Below are 18,262 nucleotides of genomic sequence, written 5' to 3'. Positions count from 1 at the left end.
GAGCTCGTGTGGTCTCATAAGCTCCCTAAAGCCTTCCCCACAAAGGTCCGAGTGAAAGCACCTTTGCTGGCTTAACCAGCCCAAGGGTTAGGAGCAGCCGCCTGTAAAGTAGCTACAGGATCAAAGATGCGGACACCTGGCCAGCATCAGCCCCAAACCCCGCGCCTGGGTGCATGTAAAATAGTTGCAAATCTAGGCTATGCCACCCCCAGCAGCTCGCCCCACGGCGCAGTCCCAATGCAGCCTCCCCCCTTCTCCGGGATGCACAAACAATGCTTGCAAACACCAGGGTGAACTCACCAGGGACCTAGACCCTAACGTGGAGGTGGGCTCCCCGTGTATCACCCCACTCCACGCCCCCGGAGTCACCCACCAGCTGCGCATGATGCAGGAGAGCCAGGGTCTGGGCTCACGCAATCCCCCAACTCAACCTTGGGGGCCTTTCACAGAATCGGAGAACACTAGAACTGGAAGGGACCTCGCAAGTCCAGTCCCCTGCCCTCACGGCAGGACCAAGCACCATCTAGATCAGTGTTTCTCAATCTGTGGTCAATAACTTTCCCCCAGCCCTTTTTCTTTCCCCTCAACCAAAAATCCTTGGTGTTTGGTGTTCCTCGGTCTTAAAAAGTTTTAAGAAACATTGATCTAGATCATCCCTGAGTCATTTGACTCCCCACCTAGCCAGCTCCTCCACGTCATCCACGGCCTGTCCCTAACTCCCCCATGCCCACGAGAGCCTCTTCCCCACCCCAGCCTGGCCTCCTAGTTAATTTCCAGCGGCCAGTTCTTACTGCCTTGTATGGACATCTAACACAGAGACGCAGCAGGACACCTGCTCACTGCCCCGGGTGCGCCGAGCGTGGCCGCAGAGGGGTTTCCGCATCCCCGTGAATGTTGCCACTCAGGAAGAGGCAGCTGGAACGCGTTCAAGGGGAAGGGAGCTGCTCCGTTCTGCATTTGACCTCCGCTGCCCCCTGAGAGGTGTGGGACTTGATTGAGAAACCATGTTCCTCTTGTCTCGCTCTCCCATTGTGCTTCCAGTAAGGGGCAGGCCGATGGGCAGCCCAGCCCGGCTGGGAAGCGGGCGGATCCGAGGGAGGGCAGGGCCGGTGGAAAATGAGGGGAATGTTTGGCCGGCCTGCCAGCTTTCCCACCTTCGAGATTTATGACTCACGGACGCAGAATCCCGCCTGTTTCCTGCCCCGTGGGCTGCGGAGGCAGAGCAGCAAAACCCCAAGCAACAAAGGAGCTGGTCAAAGCCATGTTGGGGGCATCGTTTCCTCAAGACATAGAATCATAGAATACTAGGACTGGAAGGGACCTCGAGAGGTCATCGAGTCCAGTCCCCTGCCCTCATGGCAGGACCCAGTACTGTCTAGACCATCCCTGATAGACATTTATCTAACCTGCTCTTAAATATCTCCACAGATGGAGATTCCACAACCTCCCTGGGCAATTTATTCCAGTGTTTGACCACCCTGACAGTTAGGAACTTTTTCCTAATGTCCAACCTAAACCTCCCTTGCTGCAGTTTAAGCCCATTGCTTCTTGTTCTATCCTCAGAGGTCAAGATGAACACGTTTTCTCCCTCCTCCTTAGGACACCCTTTTAGATACCTGAAAACTGCTGTCATGTCCCCCCTCAGTCTTCTCTTTTCTAAACTAAACAAACCCAATTCTTCCAGCCTTCCTTCATAGGTCATGTTCTCTAGACCTTTAATCATTCTTGTTGCTCTTCTCTGGACCCTGTCCAATTTCTCCACATCTTTCTTGAAATGCGGTGCCCAGAACTGGACACAATACTCCAACTGAGGCCTAATCAGCGCAGAGTAGAGCGGAAGAATGACTTCTCGTGTCTTGCTCAGACACACCTGTTAATGCCTCCCAGAATCGTGTTTGCTTTTTTTGCAACAGCATCACACTGCTGACTCATATTCAGCTTGTGGTCCGCTCTGACCCCTAGATCCCTTTCTGCCATACCCCTTCCTAGACAGTTGCTTCCCATTCTGTATGTGTGAAACTGATGGTTCCTTCCTAAGTGGAGCACTTTGCATTTGTCTTTATTAAACTTCATCCTCTTTACCTCAGACCATTTCTCCAATTTGTCCAGATCATTTTGAATTGTGACCCTCTCCTCCAGAGCAGTCGCAACCCCTCCCAGCTTGGTATCATCTGCAAACTTAGGTCAGTGCCCGCCTGTGTTGGCCTGTGTATTGTGGGGCAGCCGCGACCAGACAGCCCCTCCCCCATCGCCTCGCGGGGCCACCAGCTCTTCCCCAGATTAGGCTCCTCGCTGTTCTTCCAGGACCTCAGCCAACACTTTGGAGCCTGCTGGAACCTCGGCGGCCCAGCGGCTCTAGGGGAACCATCTGCCTCAGGTCTCCTATGGGACAGCCAGGGGGGAGGAGAATCAAAAGCCTGTTTTGTGCCCGCTACATGCAGACAGAGCCCCGGGGCAGTCGGAAAAAGTGGCGCCCGCAGGAGGTGCCTGTGAGCAAGGTGCCTCCTGTCACACGGCACAGCGGCCGCCCAGAGTGCAGCACTGCCGGGGGGCCAGGGGCGAGCAAGGGAAACAGGGAAAGGCCAGGCCAGCCCAGTGGGAGGGTGAACCCTTTGGAGAGGGCGGGCAGGTCCCTGCAGGTCCTGAAAATGCCAGGGCCCGAAATCAAAGGCTCAGACGCTGCCCTGGAGCCCGCAGAGGCCCCGACACGCTCTGGCTGCATCCGAGAGGGGAATTTTGCCCCCAGAGAACTTGCTCACGGGGATGGTGACGAGGTTCTTGGTTGCTGCCCTCTGGGCCACCCCGCCGTCCAGGAAAGCATCCGCGCAGGACATGGGCGGTGGATGAGACAACTCCCCCAGCCCCGCCTCTTCCACCCAAGGCCCCACCCCCTGCAGAAGCCAAGCCCCTCCCATTGTAAAGACAGGTTTCCAGCTCCTCCTCCTTCCCACCACAAGCCACCTCCCACTTCCGAGGCAGGTCCCCAATCTCCCCTCATGAACCCCCCCGGAGAACAGAGAGGATGGGTGGCACGTGGTCCCCACCTGGCTGAAGCCCAGGGGCAGCCCTGGCACAGGGAGCGGCGTGTGGGCAGGCTCACGCCTTCCCCTGCCTCTTAGGGTCCAGCCGGGGGGCTGGAACAACGTGCATGGCGGTGCGCTGAGAACCAGGGAAGCAAACTGCAAACTCTCTCTGCAGTGGAAACCACCTCAAGCCAGGGGGTGCATGAGGCAGCCCCCCCCCCCCAGTTCCAGCCCCCCGGGTCCAGCCGCAGGCTGTTTGCGCGGGCCCGAGCACCAACGCACAGAGACGGGCTCGCACGAGGGCGTAGTTACCTAGGAAAGGAACAGGAGGGGAAGGTGGGGGGAATCCGCTTATTCGGCCATTCTACTACCGCGGAGGGTGGCATTCTGAGGAGGGCGCGGTGCCAGTGGGTCTCCCGGAGGGTCTGCGTACCATTTTCCGCCGCTCGCTTGAGGTTCTCTATCATTGTGTCATAGTGAATCCGGCACAGCACTTTCTCTTCCACCAGGCCAAACTCCTCGCCCGTCGACAGCTGCCTTTTACAGGAGAAGCAGGCGAAGCAGGCGAGATGGTAGGCGTTGCCGCGGGCTCTCCTGACCCAGTCGCTGGCATAGATCTGCCTGCCGCAGCGGGCACACTTTGTACCAAAGCGACTGGAAGGGGGGAAAAAAGAAAGACACACAGAGAGAAAGGGTGAGCACCGAGGCAGGCCGCCGCGCCGCGCCACGACAGCCGTTCCTCTGTATGACGGCAGGGCCCAGGCGCCCACCCCCGTGCGCGGACACAGCAGAGATGCCTCAGAGAGCTGCCTAGGAGGGGAAAGCAATGCTGAGGGAGGCCAGATGTCTGGCACCGGCGAGGGGCAGGTCGCTGACGCCTGGTCAAGGTCACTTCTCCGCGCCGCCCTGGGTTCATGTGAAGAGAGGGCTCTAAACACAGGCCGGCCTCACCGGGACCAGAGTAAACACCTCTTCCCTTGCTGGACGCAGCATTTCTGTTGCTGCGGGTAGGCGAGAGACAAGGGGCGGGAGGTGAACTATCTGTTAGTGACCCCCCTTCTGTGAGGGAGAAGGGAACGCCTCCAGGCGCGCCCAGGTGCAGGGCCACATTCTGACTTCCGTGGGCCCCTTCCTCCATAAAAAAAAAAATATTAAAAATTATTTTTGAAATAACTTTAAATACTTCAACATTTTTTTTTCTGTGTTAGGCAAAATTGAACAGATTTTCCTAAAAGTTTCATTTTTTTCTGACGTGAGAAGAAAATGAAAACCTTTTCTTCGACCCTTAAAGTTCATTTTTTTCCTTCTGATTTGAAAAGAAATTAAAACATTTTCGTGGGCCCCTAAAAGTAGCGTGGGCCCTAGGCACGGTGCCGACTGTGCCTAATGGAGAAGTCGGCCCTGCCCGGGTGAGTCTTGAAGCAGCTCAGAGGCTTCTCTCTCTCCCTCCCACCAGTGAGTCTGATAAAAACGATTCCCTCCCCCACGCTGTCTCACTATTGACGCAGGCCTTATCGCAGTGAGGGGCGACCCGAGGCGAAGGCTGCATACGGCTCACCGGGGTTCTCTGTGTGGCCCGCGTGTCATTTTGTTTCCTGTGGCCCGTGCACAGGGTCGCCAGATTCCCCATTTCCACCCGCATGGTTTTTTTCCTGTCAGTATGACTACAGTGACCGGCACATAAAGCCAGGGCAGCTGCAGTGACGGGCTGGTGGCACACGGCACGGGCTGTGAGAAAGCCAGGCGCCCCCTCTGCAGCCACTCAAAATGCAGCTACGGTCCCATCGACCCAGCCCGCACATTCTAGGGACGCCAGCGCAGGTAACAAAACCACCCTGTCCTGGGGAAACCGTCTCGGTTACAACAATCTTACGGCCCCCTGAGAGGAAAGAGGCCCACTCCTGCAGCCTGCTCACTAGCCTCATGGTTTATCGCCTGCTCAGCACTGTGTCACCAGAGGGCCCAAGCTTTCTCAAGTGTTTCTCAAGCTTTTTTTTTTTTATAAAGTACCCCTTTAAAAAAAATGTATACATATCCCCAGTCCCTACAGTTTTCAGACACACAACCATTTCTTCTACTATTGAAACACGTTTGTTTAAACAACTTATTCGTAGCCAGGTGAGTGATGAAATTTTGGGGTATAAAAAGAACAAAAATAATAAAGCGCTTTAAAATTTAAAACAAAAATTCAGTTTTCTCCAAATTTCAGTTGTGTTGACATCCCTTCCCCCCCCCCCCCCCCCCCCAGAATTCTCTCAAGTACCCCTAAAGGGGTTGAAAAACACTGGCCCAAAAGACACGGGCAACACTGCAAGACAGAACCTTGAGCTAGTAACTGTTCACAGGGCACTAAGCTGGCAAAGCAAAGCAGGGGTCCAGGAGACAGATTTGTTTCAGGGTCCTTCAGCCTTTAGCAGAGATCGGAGAAGCTCACGTGTATTAATCTATTAAGAGTTCCAGAGACATCTCAGCCCCTCCCCAGGAGTCTAGGTCCATGCCAGAAATCCACCATAGATGCTGGCCATCTCAGCTGACAGGCTAGGAATGGGCCAGAGAGACTCAGTCTCCCCTGCCACACACACACACACGCCCAGGGATAGGTGCCTTCCCAGAAAGGGGCAACATTTATGGTGCTACCTGGGCTGGGCCATTTCTTCCCGGAGGCTTGTTCACTCCAAAAAACAATCTGCTCTCAAAGAAATCAATGCGCCCCCTCCGCCTGATGAAATGCTGACCCATGGTTGGTTGCTGTTGACTTCAGTGGGGGCCAGATGTCACCCGTACCATCCCACGGGGCTCTGGTGAGAGGCTGTGATAGCGCGTTGGGGTTTTCCCATTTCCTGCACCCCCATAATGGCACGGACAGACTCCACCAGCCAGTAGAACAGAGGGTGTTTATTGCATCTCCAGGATAGCACAGCACAGCACAGCACAGATGTAATCTGATTACAGGGCAGGCCTAGGATACCTCAGCCCCCCTTGAGATGGGGGAGACTGGGCCCCTAAATTCCAGCCCCTTTCCCTAGGCTGTCTCCTCCATGATACCAGACAGAAACTAACTCCCTCACTTCCAGCCCTGCCTCCAGCCAGGGCTCCACTTCCCCTCTTCCCATTGTTTCGCTCCCTTGGAGATAACTGGTCAGACAGGTTTGAAGCCCCCTTGCATAATGACTCATCCCCTGCCTTGCTGGGTCATGCTGCACACAGCAGCCAGTGGAGGTCACTCACAACCCACTGCCCAGCATAGCAACCAGCAAGGAACCCCCCACTACGTCACAAAGGCCAACTCCAGAAACACTTAAAATGATTAGATCCAAACAGTTCAATGAGAATCGGAAAGGTCCTGCCGTTCAAAGCCGAGCAAAATGGCCAGGCAAGATAGTGACCTCCATAGCTTTCTCAGGGTCAGAGACTCAGGCTATGTCTAGACTACATAAAATTAGACTACCCGACATAGTCAATGAAGCGGGGATTTAAATATCCCCGGCTTCATTAAAATAAAAATGGCCGCCGCACTGTGCCGGCTCAGCTGATCATCGGCACAACGCGGCAGTCAAGACACGGATCGGTCGACGAGAGAAGCCTTTGCCGACCGATCCCTTATGCCTCGTGAAACGAGGTTTACAGGATCGGTTGGCAAACGCTTTCCTTGCTGACTGATCCGTGTCTTGACTACCGCGTTGTGCCGACGATCAGCTGAGCCGGCCCAGCGCGGCGCCCATTTTTATTTTAATGAAGCGGAAGATATTTAAATCCCCGCTTCATTGACTATGTTGGGTAGTCTAATTTACATGCCTCTGCCGGCAGAGGCATGTAGTCTAGACATACCCTCAGAAGTGGAAGGAGAAAGAGGCCAATGAAATCAACTGAATCCCCCCCCCCCCCAACTTTCGGATCAGGCACTTGGATTAGAGATGAAAAGTCAATCTGGAGCAATTGCCTAATGGATGATAAATTTGCAGTTGAGATAATGCGGTTAAATGAATCATATTTCAAGGCTGTGGGCTTTTTATTTAGGTCTTTGTCAATGCGCCACTAGGATAGGAAATGTGTAATGCTGGTCAAAAAGTAGATGACGAAACTTTTTGCTTTTGAAATAAGCCAGTTGTATTTAATCTGAATTTTAAAAATGTATCAGTTTCCCAAGTCCAAGATGGAATTGCTGGGGGGGGGGGGGGAAGAGACCCCAGAACAGCCAAATTATTAGAATAGCTGAGTGTCCTGACACTCGTGGGTGATGTGGGAGAATTAAATCTCGGTCTCCCACATCCTAGTTGAGTGCCCAGTTACTGGCTGTTCTGGAGTCTGTCTGGCTCTCTCTGAAAAAAATTCAGAAGGTCTGCATTAAACCAACAAATTTTTTAAATCTCAAGATTTATAGTTATATAGAATTGTTGTTTTCCTGCCAGCCCTAGAAATTTGTTAGGAATATCTTTCCCCGTTCCAGTGAACTGAATGATGGGGTTTTTTTTTTTCAAATATTATATACATAATTTGTTTTTTTAATAAATAAAAGTCATTTCACTGATAGAGGAAGAAAGTCTTGGTTGATTAATTTATGCCGAAAATGTTGTTTAATGGTATATCCTTGAAAAATCAACAAAAGTTCCAAAAGCACTGTCTTTTGCATTGTACATATCTGACTATTCTTAGGTTAATGCAGCACCCAAAACACAAATGGATGTATGTAATATCTGACTGTTGCAAGTCTAGGTTGCTTGTAAAAATGTCTAGAGTTTACAAGAGAGAATTACTGTGAAATCCTTAATAAACAAATATCCCATTTGTATCCCCACAGAACTGTAGCCTTTTGGGAAATCATTAAATCCATCTCTGTGTTGTCTAGTTTGCATTCTCCTTCTGATTTTTTCCCCTTCTTTTAAATGCATGTTTATTGTTCTTTTAACAAAGTACATAAACCCCCGACCACCAGCAGCAACAAAGCAACAAAACAGACCATATTTTCTTTGTGGCAACAGAGTTCATGTCGGTCCTGAAATTCTTATAATATCTGATAACAATGTTCCCTTCGCATACGATCTGGAGATATTATGGAGGTGATATTTGTTGTCTTTGTCTAAAGCATCAGCAGGAAACAATAGATACAAGACTAGATAGGCCCTGTAATCCCTCTACCCTGGTCTACACTAGGACTTTGGTCCAAAATAACCCCCTCAAGGTCGAATTAGTAAGCGGCACGTCCACACTACCAAGCCTGTTATTTAAGAATAACGGGCTGCAGAATTCAAACTCTGTAGTCCTGCTTTTCATGAGGAATAACGCTAATACCGAACCTGTACATTCAAAATAATGTTCAGTGTGGATGTGCCGATGCCACTGATTCAAACTAATTGGCCTCGTGTAGCTTCCCAGAGAGCGTCCTGGGCGCTGAGTCCGAGGTAGCGCGTCCACGTTAATGGAGCCTGCCTCGGATTCATTTCGATGCTTCCCTGTAGTGAGGACACACAAGTTCGAATTTGTTACACTGGGAGTTCTTAAGTCGGATTTAGTAATTTTGAAATAATTTCATAGTGTAGACATGTGTTGTCACCCCAGGGGAGATCTGGGAATCAGATGAACGACTTTTATGTTGCCATTTTTTGATATTCAAATGTGGCAGGTTGGCCATGCCTGAGCAAAGCCAACCCCTTTTGCCACTGGTCTTGCATTTAGAAAGGGAAGAACAGGCAGAATACAGCATGTCATGTGTATGTCAATTCTCAGTGTCTTAAGTCTGCATAGCTCAAACTTTTGTTCGACAATCTGAAAACACCTGTTCAGGGTGCAGACTCAGAAACACTCAGTCTTAGTACCTATTAGGAAAGTGCTAGATAATAAACCAGAAACAATCATAATGCCACTGTGTAAATCCATACTATGCCCACCAATGTTGCCTCTATTTTTTTTCTATTTGTGTGCAGAATAAATTGTGTTATGTGCACTGAGGCATGTGCCGATGTGCACCACCCATAGAAACAAGCTGCTGGCTGTGGGGGCTCTGCTTATCAGCTGGGCAGCATTTGAATCTCTCCTGGGTGGCTGCTCAAGCACTCAGCTTACAGAGAACACTGATGCCCACACCTTGAAAACTGCATGCAGTTCTGGTCACCTCCTCTCAAAAGAGAGAGATAAGAATTGGGAAAAGTTCAGAGAAGGGCAGCAGTACAGAGAAGGGCAGCAAAAAATGATGAGAGGTGTGGAACAGCTCCCATGTGAGGAGAGATGAAAAAGACTGGGATTGTTCAGCTTAGAAAAGAGATGGCAAGAAGACATATAATAGGGGTTCCTAAGATAACAAATGATGTGGCAAAAGTGAATAAGGGAGTGTTATTTACCTCGGAAAGCACAAGAGCATGGGTCCCTGGATGAAATGGAAACATAGCAGGTTTAAAACAAACAGAAGGGAGGTTTTTTTTCATGCCACACACAACCTGTGGAACTCATCGCCAGGCAGTATAAAGTTGTGAAGGCCAAAAGCATAACTGGGCTCAAAAAAGAATTAGATAAGTTCACGGAGGGCTTGTCTCAGAGGGGTAGCCGTGGTCCTCTGGATCTGCAGAAACAATGAGGAGTCCTGAGGCACCTTAGAGACTGAGAGTATGTCTACACAGCAAAGTTATTTTGAAATAACTTTCCTAGCATCTACACAAGCCAACTGCTATTTCAAAATTAATTTGAAATAGCGGAGGGCTTATTTTGAAACAGCAATTTCGAAATAAGCACTGTGTAGACACTTATTTCAAAATAGGGGGCCTCTAGTTCCTTTCAGGGTTCCCTGCTGGCTGCCTTGGCCACAAGGTAACTTCTGACCTGATGCCCTGCTGGCACTGGTTCCAACCAGCCTTAAATGCAATTCAACGTCCACTCAGTGTGAATGTGCTATTTCGAAGTAGAGAAACACTATTTCAAAATGAATTTTGTGTGTCGATGCATTATTTTGAAATGAGCTATTTCAAATTAACTATTTTGAAATAATGCTGTAGTGTAGCCACATGCTGAAGACGTGGTTATTTCGAGAAAAAACTCTTCTCTCGAAATAACCCTTATTCCTCCTAAAATGAGGTTTAACAGTTATTTCAGGAGAAGAGTTTTCTCTTGAAATACCGCATCTACACAGCGTGTTTTATTTTGAAATAGTGCTATTTCGAAATAGCGCCATAACGCGATTATGCAAATGAAGCACCGGATATTTAAATCCCGGCTTCATTTGCAATTTCAAATGTCTTCATTTGCATCCTTCTCTCGAAAGAGGGTGCAAGTGTACACATACCCTTAGGCTGTGTCTAAACTGCAGGGTTTTTTCAAAAAAAGTAGCCTTTTTTCAAAAAAAATTCACCTGCGTCTAGACTACAGCCGCGTTCTTTCGAAATTAAATCGAAAGAACGCGGCTTTTCTTTCGATGGCGGTACTCCTCATTTCACGAGGAAGAATGCCTTTTTTCAAAAGTGCTCTTTCGAAAAAAGGCGTTCTTGAATGCAAACAGGGCTTTTTTGAAAGAGAGCATCCAGACTGCCTTGGTGATCTCTTTCGGAAAAGCGGCTTGCTTTTTCAAAAGTACTGCTTGCAGTCTAGATACTCTTTTTCGAAAGAGGTTTTTTCGAAAGTATCTTTCGAAAAAGCCTTTTTCGAAAGAGGCTTGCAGTCTAGATTGTAGCCTTAGAGACTAATGGATTTATCATGGACTCATAGACTCATAGACTTTAAGGTCAGAAGGGACCATTATGATCATCTAGTCTGACCCCCTGCACAGTGCAGGCCACAAAATCTCACCCACCCCTCCTAGAATAATCCTCTCACCTATATCTCAGATATTGAAGCCTTCAAATACTTTGAAGACCCCAAGATGCAGAGAATCCTCTAGCTGTGATCTGTACCCCATGCTACAGAGGAAGGCAAAAAACCTCCAGGGCCTCTGACAATCTACCCTGGAGGAAAATTCCTTCCCGACCCCAAAATGGCAATCAGCTAAACCCTGAGCATGTGGGCAAGACTCATCAGCCAGACACCCAGAAAGTTCTGGGTATGGAGGATATATCTATCAATGCTGTGAGCCAAGATGGTCAGGATCCAGCCACATGTCTGGGGTGTCACTAAACCTCTGATGGCCACAGGAAGGGTCTGGACAGCAGGGGGCATATCAATCAATATTGCTCTGTTGTATTCATTCCCTCTGAAGCATCTAGCACTGCCCACAGCAAGAAGACAAGATACGGGGCCAGATGGACCATTGGTCTGACCCAGCATGGTCATTCTTATGCTTTTACCACATCATAGAATCTTAGAACTGGAAGGGACCTTGAGAGGTTGCCAAGTCCAGTCCCCTGCCCTCATGGTGGGACCAAGCACCATCTACATCATCCCTGTTAGATGGTTATCTAACCTGTTTTTAAATATCTCCAGTGATGGAAGATTCCACAACCTCCCTAGGCAAATTTATTCCAGTGTTTAACCACCCTGATAGTCTGGAAGCTTTTTCTAATGTCCAACCTCAACCACCCTTACTGCAATTTAAGCCCATTGCGTCTTGTCCTATCCTCAGAGATCGAGATCAATTTTTTCCCCCTCTTCCTTGTAACACCCTTTTAGATACTTGAAAGCTGCTCTCATGTCCCATCTTAGTCTCTCTTTTCTAAACTAAATACACCTAAATCTTTCAGTCTTCCCTCATCGCTCATGTTTTCTAGAGCTGTGTCTCTCAATCAGTGGTACGAATTCCCTTGGGGTACTCAAGAGAAGTCTGGGGGATACGTCAACACAACTGAAATTTGGAAAAAACTTAATTTTTGTTTTAACTTTTATTGCACTTAATTATTTTTGCACTTTTTACACCCACAAATTTAATTGCATGCCCAGCTACAATTAAGTTGTTTAAACAAATGTGTTGCAATGGTAGAAAAAAAAATGGTGTGTCTGAAAAACTGTAGGTACTGGGGGTACTTATAATTTTTGTAAAGGGGTACTTTATTAAAAAAAGGTTGAGAAACGCTGTTCTTTAATCATTTGTGGTGCTTTCTCTGGACCCTCTCCAATTTCTCCACGTCTTTCTTGAAATGTGGGGCCCAGAACTGGACACAATACTCCAACTGAGGCCTAATCAGCACAGAGTAGAGCGGAAGAATGACTTCTCCTGTCTTGCTTATGTTTCTAATTATGTTTTTATTCTGGGATCTTTTTTTATTATTGGGTCTTGTTTTATGCCCAAAGGTTTTTGAAAAGCAACCTGCCCAAGACACTCTTGACTTGCAAATCCTTCATGTTTCTGGATTCATCTTCTGACTCAAAGCAATTTCAACCATACAAGATAAACCACCAGTTAATTGAACTACAAACTCCACCTAGCTGCCTGAGCACTGCAAAACTAACCTGCCAAAGTAAGCCTCCACTATCTGTACCATCTCCTGCATTTTCCCCTGGAGCAACTCCATCTACTTTTGCAGTGTTATTTCCAATTTCCACCAGCATTAGCAAAAGGAGATGCAGGATCTCAGGGCACGTTTATACTACAGGGAAGATCCACACTGCTGCGATCGATCTTCCAGGTTTGATTTAGTGGGTCTAGTGAAGACATGCTAAATCGAACTCCGAATGCACCCGTCGATGCCGGTACTCCGCCAGTACTCCTACTCCTGATTTACCATCATCAACCTCCCGCTGTGTGAACAACGATTTAAGATACGTTGGCTCCAGCTATGCAATTAACGTAGCTGGAGTTGCACATCTTAAGTTGACCTTCCGCTCCAGTGTAGACCAAGACTCGGTATATGAATACCTACAGATCTAGTGTTGAGGCACTGGTATAGATGGGGCAAGATGGGCATCTATTCAAATGACTAATTACAAAACTATATGGGAGGGATAGAAATGTCTACATTTCAAAGTCTGACCATAGCTGATCCGGAAAAAAAAGTAAGTTGCAAAGAGAGGACATTTTTCTACTGAAGTTATTCAGAGATCTAGCTAATGTACTTCAGATGGGAACATTGTAAACTGACATCTTGCCAGTCCGTTTGGATAAAAACACAAACAAGAGAACAGTATTAATTCCTTTTTTATTTAGAGCTAACGACCATTCCGGCCGCTCAGAACAATGTGCTATGTAAACAAGCGGACACACTACACTGTGGAGAAATAAGGGGAAGGTTCAGGCATCAGCTGACTAATAATGCTCTATATACAATGCTGCATGTCTCATCGCCCGTCTCCTCCAGAGAGTGCTGAGCCAGGAAAGCGTCCTTACTCCACTTCACACATGGGAAACTGAGTCACGGGCACTAAAGGGAGCCTGAATTCCCTAGGCATGGGGGAGACACTGCCATTAGAAAGTCAGGCAGCTATTCCATCAATTCCTTCCTCTGCTCTGCCCAACAGCTGCAGTTTTCAGCCCGCCTGGTGTAAGGGTGCTAGCCTTAACTCTGCTCTCACTAAACTCATGGAGAATTTTGCCCTGATTTCAGGAACACCAGGATCGGGCAGGGGCAGAAAAGTCCAGTTTTTATTTGCCCCCGCACCTGACGCACTCTTTCTGTGATTTAATGCAGTGGGCAAGCCCAGCCTCATTTCCACCAAGATGGATGGCGGAGCGTATGGGAACAGGGTGGCATCCCTTTGAAGGGTCTGTGAGCCTCAGCGGGGCTCACTGTTCTGCGTTTGCGTAGAAGCCTGCCAGCATGGTGGTGTCTAGTCACAGCCAAGCTTTGCGTGTTGCGTACAGTTGTTGCTGGGGCGATTCGGAGCCCACAAAGCCCGTGCCTCACCTCGTGGCATATTTGTCATGCAAAGTGACATGACAGAGGCCAAAACTTCCTGACACTTCAGTGGTGAGGGAACAGGGTACAGAAGTTTAACTCGATTTTCCATACTTGGCTCCAGCGCTCTCCCCAGCACATGGTGAGGGGTACTACTCAGCACACCTCACACCTTCAAAGGGCCAGTTCATTACAGCCGCCCCTTCCAGGGCACTTAATTCCAGGAGTGGCAGTGCTAAGTCCATACACCAGCATACGCCTCTGCAAAGGCCAGACAGCTTCACAGCTAACCCAAACCAGCGCTTTTTAAAAACACCAAAAGGTGGAGAGGGGGAAGTTTTCATAATGCCCCAAAACCCCTGTAAAAATTGAGCCGAACTCCCTAACCTTGGGGAAGCTGCATTCCTGGAATGTGAATGGGAAAACCTGTTTGGGTTTCTTTTGCCTGCTCTTAGAAATCCAACGCCCTTGGGAACTAGAAGGCTCCGGAAATTAGTAATAGGATAGGAAGCCTTTCACCTCCCCGTCACTAGCCCCGGTTGTGGTCAGCAGTAACCAGAAATGACTGATGTTCAGTCGCCTACGTGGAATGAGGTGGCGGTTTCAGTTCAGATCCCGAAAAGGGGGCTCGTGCCACACGCAGCATGGCCCTGCTAGGCAACCCCAGCAGAAAGGGGCAAAAACGAGTACACCGTGAGTATTCCCCTCCTCTGCTGTGGGCTGGGGCCAGTGTTCCCTGTAAGCCGAGTTCTTGGGCCACCACCCAAGAGAGATTCAAATGCCACTCAGCTGATAGGCAGAGTGGTCACAGGGCCCACAGCCAGCAATGTGTGTTTCTACTGGTGGTGCACGTCTGCCCATACTTCGGTGCAGAGAACAAAATTTATTCCACATTGTGACGTAGTGGGGGGTACCTTGCTGGTTGCTATGCTGGGCAATGGGTTGTGAGTGACCTCCACTGGCTGCAGCAAGACCCAGCAGGGCAGGGGATAAGTCATTATGCAAGGGGGCTTCGAACCTGTCTGACGAGTTATCTCCCAGGGAGCGGAACAATGGGAAGAAGGGGAGTGGAGCTCTGGCTGGGGGCAGGGCTGGAAGTGAGGGAGTTATGTTTCTGGCTGGGAGCATGGAGGAGACAGCCTAGGGGAAGGGGCTGGAATTTAGGGGCCCACTCTCCCCCATCTCAAGGGGGGCTGAGGCATCCTAGGCCTGCCTTGTAACCAGATTACATCTGTGCTGTGCTGTATCCTGGAGAAGCAATAAACTCCCTCTATTCTACTGACTGGTGGAGTCTGTCCATGCCATTACAGGGGTGCAGGAGATGGGAAAACCCCAACACGCCGTCACACACGTGCAGAGAAAAAGAGAGGGGGGGGAGAAGATTGGCTGAGTCCCCCAAGACCAGGGCTGTTGCATGATGATGGGTGGGAAACTCACACGGTCCCTCTCTGTGCTGCAGTCACTGGACTTGGAGTCCAGCACCAGTGCTGAGTTGTGTGTGTGTCAATTACCCCCTACTGCAGCTGAGGCCAAGTCACCAAGTCTCACTCCAAGTGGATTTATCAGCCAGCCAAATGAACTGCACTGGGAAATGGATCTCCGACTCCAAGGCCCTTTGTGAGATGTTCTGCCAGCACCCTTGCTTAAACCGTGGAATGAAAAGAAGAGAGAATGAACTCCTCAGGGCACTGTCCTGTTACCGGGAGAGCCAGGAAAACAAACCTGGCTGCAATCACTGCTCCAGGGATGGTCCGTCCGGTTGTCTACCCGCGGCTGTGTGGGATTAGAGCCGGCCGCTTGGCGAGGAGATGGGCAGCGTGAACACGTGGCTAGAGGAGAGGAAAGATGGAAAGCCAGAGGCTTTCCCGGACAAACCCTCAGCTTCTCTTGGTTACAGGCTCAGTTCTGCTTCTCCTCAACCCTTGCCAAGTAGAAGCCCTGGCTTTGATGGTCTCTTACAATGTGCAAGAGCTGCAGGGATGGGCACAAGAGGGCATGGCCACTGGCAGGCTAACCGAGAGCTGCAGGCACTCCGGCCCAGGTGACAAGCGGAGAGAGACAGCAGGGGTGCCTTTGTCACTGTTCATCTTGTGCTCTGCCAAGGTGGACATTAACACCTGGCAATGGGTAACTGCAGGCTCTCTGCACTGTTACCCACCCTGCCATGTTGCCAGAGGACAGGGCCAGGATCTCTCACTGCCGCCTTGTTTACTCACTCTACCCCTTTACCTCCTCCGCGCCTGCTTCATTGTGCAGTTAGGAATCCAGAGATTAAAGAGATTTGCCCAGACCAGTGGGCAGCGTCAGCTGAGAACACAACGTTCCTGGCTGCCCCATCCATTCCAGGACCAGTCCCGCCCACTACTGCTAGTGTAACCACCGAACCTGGCACCTCTGGAGCTCAGTGCAGGAGCCTCTATCGCTTGAGCTAAACAGCAGCTGGCTCTCAGCCAAGGTGGTAGAGCAAACTCCTTCTTTCTCTCTCTCTAAAAACAATGTGTGGTCCTGTGACACCGTGGAGACAAAGCAAAACATACATAATCACGAGCTTTTGTGGGCAAAACCCACTTCCTCAGATGGGTCGGAGTGGAAATAACAGAAACCAAGAGAGAGAGATACCAGCAGAAGGAGTGCCTGTCCATTGTAGGACCTGTGTTAATGAGGCTAATTAAGTAGGCTGGATGTATCTCATGCATAGCTTTTGGTGTGAAAATGTGCATGTTAAAAGCAGGGGAAATTGGCTTTGTAGTGCCAACCAGTTAATGTCATTGTTTAGGCCCAGGTTAAACTCCAGTTCTGCAGACTCTCTCTGTAATTGAGTAATGACATTCTTTTGTTGAAGAAAAATGGCTACTTTTAAATCCATGAGTGAGTGTCCAGGCAGGTTGAAATGTCCCCCTACAGGTTTCTCCGTGACCATGTCTGATTGGTGTCCAGTCTGGCCAATACCCATGGCAGAGGGGCACTGCTGGTACTTGATGGCATAGACCACATTGGAGGATGTGTAGTTTCTCTCTCTCCGCAAGTGGTCTAGTGCCACCACATGGGACAGTGCACCCCAGCCAGCAGGTGGGTGGGTTACACCTAAAGGCACCTCAGTCCCAACCTACAAAATCTCTGGTCCTAGCCCAGCCATTTGCCTCAGACCAGGTATTTCTAGCCCACCCTGCAACCGAAGCTGGCAATGCTCTTGGATCCTGCCACTAGTTCTGGGCCTCTCTCACCCCCTACAGGCTCTGGACTGTCATTCATCGCTCCTGAAAGCCAGTCAACCCCTCCTCCCCCACGCAGGATGAGATGCCCCAAGGTCTGCCTAGGAAAACTCCTGCCCCCCGGATGCTCACCAGGGATGCTCATGGACAGGCTCCTGGCTGCTCTGTTCCCGTTGGCTGCTGCATGGCGCTATGCCCCTGGGGAAGGCAGGCTGCCAGCTGCAGCACTGTGGAGTGTGTATAAAGTGGTGGCTGACGGACGCAGGCCCCGCCTGGGCATTGTGTCCTGGCCCAACAGGACTTTCTGCTCAGGGTCCTCCACATCCAGTTTTGCTCCTTTACAATTAGCCCCGCTCCCGGAAGGCAGCTGACCAACTAGCTATGCAGGAATGGAGAGCAGGTCTTCAGCTGGAGGACTGTGTCCAGTTCAGGGCACCACGTTTCAGGAAAGGGGTGGAGAAACTGGAGACGGTCAGAGAAGAGCAACAAAAAGTATGAAAGGTCTAGAAAACAGGACTTGTGAGGGAAGGCAGAACAAAGCGGATTTGGTTCATTGAGAAAAGAGAAGACTGAGGGGGGACAGGAGAGCAGCTTTCAAGTATCTAAAAGGGGGTTACAAGGAGGAGGGAGACACATTGTTCTCCTTGGCCTCTGAGGATAGGACAAGAAGCAATGGGCTTAAATTGCAGCAAGGGAGATTGAGGTTGGACATTAAGAAAAACTTCCTGCCTGTCTGGGTGGTTAAACACTGGAATAAATTGCCCAGGGAGTTATGGAATCTTCACCGCTAAGGATGTTTAAGAGCAGGTTACACAGACACCTGTCCAGGATGATCTAGATGGTGCTTGGTCCTGCCGTGAGGGCAGGGGACTGGACTTGATGCCTTCATGGGGTCCCTTCCAGTTCTCACATTCTCTGACCCTCCCACACTGGGAGAAGGGAACAGACCCAGACGGAGGCAGAGAGCCGGGCTACATCCCCAAACAAGGCTGATTTTGTCTCCCTCTGCTTCCCTCCTACGGGAACTGCTTCTAGTTGGCCTTTCTCAAACAGGGACATGCCTCGCTCGGCCATTTCCCACCTGCCTTGGCTTCACCACCCACCCTGCCTTTATGTAAATGTCCTTTCTCTGGGGCAAAGCATGGAACTGCCCCATGCAAAGCCCTGTGGGTAAAGGAGACCGCTGGAGGAGCAGCAACATGCCCGTGGGGACCCTGCAATCTCACACCAGGGACAGAGAGACCCAGGTGCTGCCCGATATGTGGCACCTCCCAGAACAGGG

At 49.9% G+C, this 18,262-nt stretch overlaps 1 protein-coding gene across 2 annotated transcripts in view; it reads right to left on the bottom strand.

Moving 5' to 3' along the window:
- LHX6 (LIM homeobox 6) overlaps positions 1-18,262 on the bottom strand; it is a 53,653-nt gene that overhangs the window by 21,938 nt on the left and 13,453 nt on the right. For both annotated transcript variants that reach the window (XM_075905410.2, XM_075905409.2), the window contains exon 5: positions 3,457-3,677. In XM_075905410.2, the coding sequence (XP_075761525.1) occupies positions 3,457-3,677 (221 nt within the window). The remainder of the gene's footprint in view (positions 1-3,456; positions 3,678-18,262) is intronic.

This window comes from Pelodiscus sinensis, chromosome 23 (genome assembly GCF_052426305.1).
Source record: "Pelodiscus sinensis isolate ZL-2025 chromosome 23, ASM5242630v1, whole genome shotgun sequence".
NCBI lineage: Eukaryota > Metazoa > Chordata > Testudines > Trionychidae > Pelodiscus > Pelodiscus sinensis.
This window is presented reverse-complemented; position numbering and strand designations above follow the sequence as displayed.